Raw genomic sequence first — 8,978 nt, forward strand, 5'->3', positions numbered from 1 at the left:
CTATTATTTCCCTACAGACCATGCTATTTTGTTGTCTCACCAAACTTTCCATCCACAAAATTATCCCTAGTAAAAATAACTCTAATTGAAAATGGTTACCCAAAAATCTCATTCATTCAGTTATTCAAAAAAGACGAACTTTCTTAAAAACACAAATTAATTCTCCCAATACCAGTACTAACATCAAAAACACCAATCTTATTTACTGCAGCATACCATACGTTGAAGATTTATATTATTATTTTGCCAAAATTTTGTTAGAAGAAAACATTTTAGTATCAGGCTCATCCTTACCCTCCTTCAACCCAATTCTTTACGAACATTAAATCCCCCCACCCATCCAATCTCAATACTAATGTAGTATATTCTGTTTCTTGTAATGACTGTGCTTTTCAATATATTGGACAAACCCTCCCATATGTACACAAGAGAATGAGACAACATGAACTAAGTGTGGTCCACCATAAACAAAAAAATTTCAAAAGTACCCTAGTACAACACTCTATAGAAAACGCCCCATTCATTTAATTTCACTCCAAAGATTTATATCACGAAAGTTGCATCTTTAGAAGGTTATTCGCGGAGAGTTTGTCTCATCCTCATAAACGTTTCTAACAGTGTCAACATTAGATCAGATCACAACCTATTACATGATTCATATTTAAATTTTTTACACTTTTTGACAAACAATTAATATCGACTTTCTTTTAAGACCAACAATTTAAGTATTCACACCCTGACATAAAAAACACACACATACAATCTCACATCTCTCGTTCAAGTGTTTACACGTGTTACAAAGGGCACACCAATTTCATTTAGTTAATTTTCGTAAACCAATCGAACAACATCCAGAGAACAATATTATTTGTGTTTTCAAATAATAATTTTAAAAAAGACAAAGTTTTTTAGTAATTTTGATTTACAAAATCTAATTATTCGGCGAAAATTAACTCACAAAAATCATTTTTGTTAAAAAAGCTTGTTTAGTGAAAAGTGCTAACAATATTCAAACATACAGGTAATTAATTCAACTTGTCATTAACCTTTTCTTAAAAAATTTCCATAACTTTCAAAAAATTTTCTATTATGTTTAATATCCTGTTTTGATAATCCACTCATTTATTTTTATCATTTTTTATTTTGAACATATTATCATATTTCTGTACATTATTATATTTTTTACAATTTAATTCATTATTTAAGAAAAATCTATTTTCTTTTCCTAAACATATTGTTTGCAAAAATCTCATCAAGATCATGTTTCTTGACAGATGTCCTGAAGATGGAACGTACCTAGTTCCGAAACGTCGACAATAAACAAATAATTAAATAAAGAAATTGTTTTTTTTTAAAAACTTTTCTTTTTTTTATTTTGTATTATTTTTGGATTCTTGTTCGAAACTCTACAAAATATACACAAATCCAAGACTCTACACCATTCAATATATTCCAAGAACATTATGGAACGAAATTTCTTTCAAAACTTATCAAGAACTGTAGATTACAAACAAATATGTTTAATGAAAAAATATTCAAAACTTAACTCTAAATATGCTAATGTTATTAACAAAAAAATATTTCTAATTCGATGTAAAAATGAATGGATTATACCGAATTTTATTTCTAATATTATAAACAAACAATTCTTATACAACACTTTCAACATCTATAAAATTGAACGACAAATTAATTACCTGAAAATGTCTTTTTGAATCTAGAAATAAAAAATACTTTTATCTACATAATTACTTGAAATCACAACTGGATAACATAATACAATTACTTTCCAATACTTTGAACAAAGACCTCTTAAATCAATTTTTAGCTTTTGAAAACTATAAATTTAACAAACATTTTAATACTACTAAAGAAAAACATATTAAAAAAACTAAAACTTTAATTCAAAAAAGAGATGACAACTATCCCTTCAAAATCTCTAAATCTTGTACAGATAAGTGGTTAGTTAATAAAACTGATATTTTCATTCCAGAAAATGTTAAATATATTCTAGCATTAGGTCCAAAATTTGCATACTCTCCTCAGAAATACAGTAAAACAGATTTCATAAAAATTCTAAGTAATATTGAATACAACATTAGAAACATTGAAACAAACAAACAGAATAACATTAGATCAAAACTATGTGACAGACTGGTAAAACTTTCATTTAAAGAAACTCCACAAAGACATTTTAGAAACTAAAGCTTTCATTAAATCTAATAATATTATAGTTTGCCCAGCCGATAAGGGTAATATCACAGTCATTCTTGACAAAGAATTTTACAACAATTCCGTCCTTAACCTACTTAAAGATGATACAACATATAATATTTTAACAGAAGATCCCACACAACGTTTTTCTAGAATAGCTTTTAAATTAATCAATGATCTGAAAAACAAAAAACTAATTTCTGAGAATTTTGCTTTTAACCTAAAAATACAACACCCTATCTCCCCTAAAATGTACTGTCTTCCAAAAATACACAAACCTGAATGCTCTTTCAGACCGATTGTCTCCTACATTGGCTCTCCTTTTACAATATTTCGAAACTCATTTCTGATGTCCTAAAAAATGTTACAATCAATTCTCCCTATTATGTTAAGAATTCGTACCAATTTGTGAATTTAATTAATAACCGCAACATCCCTGAAAATCACTTATTTCTAAGCTTAGATGTGGTCAACCTTTTTACATGTGTCCCACATGAATTAATCCTAAACTCAATCGATAAACGTTGGCACACAATTTGTAACTTTACTGACTTTCCGAAAACAGTCTTCACTCATATTATCAACACTATTTTAAATTACTCCTATTTCCATTGCCAAGACAACTTTTATTCTCAAATTAAAGGCGCAGCTATGGGATGTCCCTTATCTCCCGGAATCATTGACTTAGTTTTACAAACACTAGAAATTTCCGTTTTCTCAACTTTAAAATTTCAAATTAACTTTTATATTAGATATGTAGATGACACTTTTTTTATCATTAACAAAAATCATATAAACACAGTACTAGATCTCTTCAATAATTTTAACAATAATATATTTTCACACATGAACTACAAAATAACAACAGACTTAATTTCTTGGATGTATCCGTTTACAACACTAATAACTTTATTCGAACAAATTGGTATAGAAAAACGACATGGTCGGGTAGATACTTACACTATTCCTCATACTGTCCCAGAAACTATAAGATAAACACTATTATTTCCCTTACAGACCATGCTATTTTGTTGTCTCACCAAACTTTCCATCCACAAAATTTATCCCTAGTAAAAATAACTCTAATTGAAAATGGTTACCCCAAAAATCTCATTCATTCAGTTATTCAAAAAGACGAACTTTCTTAAAAACACACAAATTAATTCTCCCAATACCAGTACTAAACATCAAAAACACCAATCTTATTTACTGCAGCATACCATACGTTGAAGATTTATATTATTATTTTGCCAAAATTTTGTTAGAAGAAAACATTTTAGTATCAGGCTCATCCTTACACTCCTTCAACCAATTCTTTACGAACTTAAATCCCCCACCCCATCCAATCTCAATACTAATGTAGTATATTCTGTTTCTTGTAATGACTGTGCTTTTCAATATATTGGACAAACCTCCCAATATGTACACAAGAGAATGAGACAACATGAACTAAGTGTGGTCCACCATAAACAAAAAAATTTCAAAAGTACCCTAGTACAACACTCTATAGAAAACGCCCATTCATTTAATTTCACTCCAAAGATTTTATATCACGAAAGTTGCATCTTTAGAAGGTTATTCGCGGAGAGTTGTCTCATCCTCATAACGTTCTAACAGTGTCAACATTAGATCAGATCACAACCTATTACATGATTCATATTTAAATTTTTTACACTTTTTGACAAACAATTATATCGACTTTCTTTTCTTTAAGACCAACAATTTAAGTATTCACACCCTGACATATAAAACACACACATACAATCTCACATCTCTCGTTCAAGTGTTTACACGTGTTACAAGGGAACACACCATTTCATTTAGTTAATTTTCGTAACCAATCGAACAACATCCAGAGAACAATATTATTTGTGTTTTCAAATAATATTTTAAAAAGACAAAGTTTTTTAGTAATTTTGATTTACAAAATCTAATTATTCGGCGAAATTAACTCACAAAATCATTTTTTTGTTAAAAAAGCTTGTTTAGTGAAAAAGTGCTAACAAATATTCAAACATACAGGTAATTAATTCAACTTTGTCATTAACCTTTTCTTAAAAAATTTCCATAACTTTCAAAAAATTTTCTATTATGTTTAATATCCTGTTTTGATAATCCACTCATTTATTTTTATCATTTTTATTTTGAACATATTATCATATTCTGTACATTATATATTTTTTACAATTTAATTCATTATTTAAGAAAAATCTATTTTCTTCTTCCTAAACATATGTTTGCAAAAATCTCATCAAGATCATGTTTCTTGACAGATGTCCTGAAGATGGAACGTACCTAGTTCCGAAACGTCGACAATAAACAAATAATTAAATAAAGAAATTGTTTTTTTTTTTAAAAACTTTTCTTGTTTTTTATTTTGTATTATTTTTGGATTCTTGTTCGAAACTCTACAAATATATATATTATATATATATTATATATTATATTTAAACATGACATCAATTCAAAAAATAATTTGGCATATATTCATCAAGACATAAAAGCTTTCAGTAATTCTGTTAAGAGAGAATTCTGTTAAAAGGAGCTACCAGATGATCCTAACATTTACCATCATAAACATGCTTTTAAATACATCAATCTTATAGAAAAAAAATGACACATCACCAATTCTATTCCCTTAAATTTAAAAGGAACCCTCTAGTTCCTTAAATTATACAGTCTTCTCAAAATACATAAACCCAATTGCCCTTTCAGACCGATAGTTTCATGCATTAATTCGCCTCACTATAATTAATCTAAATTTTTTTTTAAATTTTAAACAATGTTACTATTAATTCACCCGGTAGTAGATTGTTTAAAAGATTTCAAGAATCGTTGTTATTATTGAAAGTAGATGGTTGCAAATTGTTGAATACTATTCACTACCTCTCGAAACATTTATTTCGGGAATAGATTTACTACTGAAGGCCTGATATTTCCAATTCAATAATAAACTAGTGTTGTGTGGCATCGTGCCTTAAGTCAAATTGCTAGTACTTCCCGTATTGTAATGAAATATTCGAGAACTTTTAAACGTTTTTAAATATATTATTACAAATAGTGTAACTTTCATTATTTTTGCTATCTTGTTATATCTTGAGCAAATCAAATGTAAATCATAAATCAATTTATCATCTCCAGAACATTAACAATCGTCATTTCATTTCGAATTCAATTTAAAAAAAAAAAATGTTTGCCCTAATTTACACAAAATTGAAAAAGTGCTCCTGCATAGTCACAGTCTAAACGCATTTGCAAATAATTCTGTGCGACATTTTCACTTATACTGTGCTCAGCTTGGCGGCATTTTCACATTTTTCAATAGTTTTCACAAAATTGGAAAAGTGCTCCAGTACATAGACAGTCTAAACGCACTCGGGTAAACATTTGTACCAGAGTGGCGCTCAGACTGTGCTTAGCCTGGGTGATTTTTTGAATTTTTAATCCAAAATTACAAAAATATTTTTGGAAAAAAAATTAGAAACAAATGTTTTTTTCCAAAATCAATTATTTTGTTAAGACAAGCAGAAAGTTTTTTGAATCATTCAAATCGGACGCTTAGTTCTCACAAAAACTGCCATTTTTTTAACATTTAGCTCCGTATCTTCGAAATGGCTGAGCCTGCCTCTGCCAAAAACTAATAAACACTTCTCCCAATCATTACTAATTGAATGTTTTTTAGATCATTCAAATCGGATGCTCCGTTCTCTCAAAAACTCGATTTCTATTTTCTGCACTCTTTTTCTCCGTAACTGCTGGACCTGCCTTCGCCAAAAACTAATCAGCACGTCTCCTTATCAATACGAATCGAATGTTTTTTGAATTATTCAAATTGCTTCATCCGTGTTCCCGAAATCGTCGACGAAAATTTTTATCTGCACACACATACATACACGCACGCACACACACATACATCCATTTTTTCTAAGGTATGCCAAGCTCAGAAGGTTTTGAAACGTAAAGATATAAAAATTTTCATTTTCGATTTTTTTTTGCGATTACTACGGGAAGTTAATATAATACACTGATGATGAGACAAACATAGTCTCGAAACGTTTGTAAAATTAATACTATTTAATATATTAGAGCAAAAAAGAGTGATTAAAAAACTCTTTTTAATTTTTAAAAATTCTTAATCATTGCGTTTGGAACGGTTTGCAAATAAATTGAATAATTTTATAAAAAAAATTTAATTTTTTGTTTGAAATAATTTCGAAAATTTGAATTTTTTCTTTTAAATTACAAAATTTCGAAATTTTCTGTAAAGACTTTTTGCACACCGTCTACTCAAGCAAAATGTTTTGCGAATTAATTTAATCGGATGATCCGTTCTCTCAAAAACTGATAACCGTTTTTACACCCTTTGCGCTCCATGCTCCATACCCCCGAAACGGCAAAATTGCCTTTTGCAAAAACGCATCGCGATCAAGTACAAACCAAATGATTTTTCATTCATAGTTTGATATACGTATATTTTTTTAAAAAAAAAAGGAAAATATTATTAAAATCTCTATAAAATATCTGATAATACGATGTGCATATGTCTAATTATCATTTTTGACCGCCAAATGCCATTTTTTATACTTTTTTTTTTATTGTAACTATATAACCGCTGGACCTGTCTTTTCAAAAACTTGGACAGTTCTCCTTTTCGTCAATACAAGTAAAATATTTTTTGAATTATTAAAATCGGACGCTCGGTTATATCAAAACCGAAATACCATTTTTAGCCCTTTTTGCCCCGTATCTCCGAAACCGCTGGACCTGCCTTTGCCAAAAACTAATCCGCACATCTCCGTTGAAAGTTTTCTTCATTTGTTCAAAAATGACGGCATTTACATAGGATTTTGGATTAGATTTTGGATAGAAGCCGCGAATATAGGAATTGGGAATTTTTTTTGCCGCGAATAAAGAACTTCTACTTAACCAGCATCTGTACTATGTATTTATATTATTAAACAATTACATACAATACACTAATTATGAGTAACAAACAGAATAATATAATGCACAAATTAGAATTAATATCCTGTATTCATATAAGTTGTGTAATTATAAGGACTGTTTTTTTACAGTTTGTTTCCTAGTATGTCCTCTTTCATGTCGCATTAATATAGGTTTTGTTTTGAATGTTTTATTGCATGTCTTACATTCATAAGGTCGTTCTTCAGAATGCACTGATGAATGCTTTCTTAAATTAAATATCAGTGCAAATCTTTTATTGCATATTTTGCACTCATGAGGCCGTTCTCCAGTATGGATCATTTCATGTTGATTCAAGCCTTGTTTCATTCTGAATGTTTTATTACATATTTCACATGCGTAAGGACGTTTTCCAGTATGGATTGATAAATGCCGTCTTAAATTACTTATCTGTGAAAATGTTTTATAGCAAATTTTGCACTCATAAGAAAGTTCTATATTATGGATCTTTTCATGTCGTTGTAAGCCTTGTTTTGATACAAATGTTTTACTGCATGATTCACATTTATATTTCAACTTACTAGTTGTCTTACGCTTTCTTGAAACTTTTTCAAATGTTTTGTTTGTACTATTGACTATCGTACTTGATTCACTGATCTCGTCGTTACATACAGAAGAATTTTCATCTAAAACTGTTTTATTTATACTAGTCACATAATGTTGGTCATCAATCGTCTCTTGTTTTATTTCCTCGTCAATTGTAACCTCAGATTTTAGAAATTGCTGCAGACATATATCATCATCCATATACAAATCTGGTGTATTTTCATAATCATCAAATTCCTGTTTCACTTGAGGATAATCATCGATCGGTTCGGTTTTAATTGTTTTGTTGAAATCTGTTTCTTCAGACATGTTCGAAGTTTGTAGGTTATAATAAACAAACTGGTGATGAGTTCTTAAAAATTGAGAAGTCTAAGTGTATAATAATATATGTGTTTCGATATTTACTAATTTGTTTATTGTTTAATAGGATATAATGCAAACACTGACCTTTTTACTAAATTTATCTTCGAATTTAACTTTAATAATTCCATAAACCACTTTGACATTTTTCCTCCATTTTGTTTTCATGAACAAGTGACCAGGTTGGACAACATTGAGCACATTTTAAATGCGAGTTTTTCGGCGGCAAAATTTGAAATCCGAAATTATTATTAATTTTAACAGAAAATATAAAATCTCAGTATACAAAAGTTTTTGAGGAGGGGACAAATATATATATACATATATATATATATATATATATATATATGTTAAAATTTTAATAATTTTGATGTAGAGATATGTGAGAATCAGTTTTCAGGGCAATACATCAATTAAAAACTTGTATAAACTTATAACATTCTTATTACGTTTCGGAAATTAAATTTATATTTTTTATTATTTATATAAAATCTAGAATACTTGATAAATTATAATGAGCACTCTAACTGAACTATAGATACGGAGACTGCAATGCGATATCATTTGAAACAATTAACCTATTAATTACTCTGCAAATGAGTAAATAACAACTCTGTTTATTGCTTAATCTACTTATTCAATTTTTTCTTTGTTTGAAGTTACTTCGCCAAAAACTAATCAGCTCTTTTCCCTATCAATAGGAATCTAATGTTTTTTGAACCATTCAAATCGGTTGATCCGTGCGCCCGAAAACGTGACTGGAAATTTCTATCCATACATACATACACACACACACATATCCATTTTTTCTGAGGTATGCCAAAACGTTCAGAAACCTTCAAAACGTCGAGAAATGTAAAAATTTTCAATTCCGA

General features: G+C 28.9%; 1 protein-coding gene across 1 annotated transcript; it reads right to left on the reverse strand.

Annotated features, from left to right (window-relative positions):
- Positions 1-7,266: 7,266 nt before the first annotated feature.
- On the reverse strand, positions 7,267-8,052 carry LOC113381911 (zinc finger protein 570-like). The gene is made up of 2 exons (XM_026620558.1): positions 7,451-8,052; positions 7,267-7,405 (listed from the first exon to the last, which is right to left on the reverse strand). The coding sequence occupies exons 1-2, from the start codon at positions 8,050-8,052 to the stop codon at positions 7,267-7,269; spliced, it is 741 nt and encodes a 246-aa protein (XP_026476343.1).
- Between the last annotated feature and the right edge of the window lie 926 nt (positions 8,053-8,978).

Source organism: Ctenocephalides felis, unplaced genomic scaffold (assembly GCF_003426905.1).
Source record: "Ctenocephalides felis isolate EL2017-DRISC unplaced genomic scaffold, ASM342690v1 CF-g0.4_SCAFFOLD_03199, whole genome shotgun sequence".
NCBI classification, from domain to species: Eukaryota; Metazoa; Arthropoda; class Insecta; order Siphonaptera; family Pulicidae; genus Ctenocephalides; species Ctenocephalides felis.

Excerpts from the sequence above, each read along its gene's own strand:
- LOC113381911 (XM_026620558.1), bottom strand. The coding sequence starts at position 8,052 with ATGTCTGAAGAAACAGATTTCAACAAAACAATTAAAACCGAACCGATC. Across the intron at positions 7,406-7,450 it reads ACTGGAGAACGGCCTCATGA|AAAGCATTCATCAGTGCATT; the intron begins GTGCAAAATATG and ends ATTTAATTTAAG.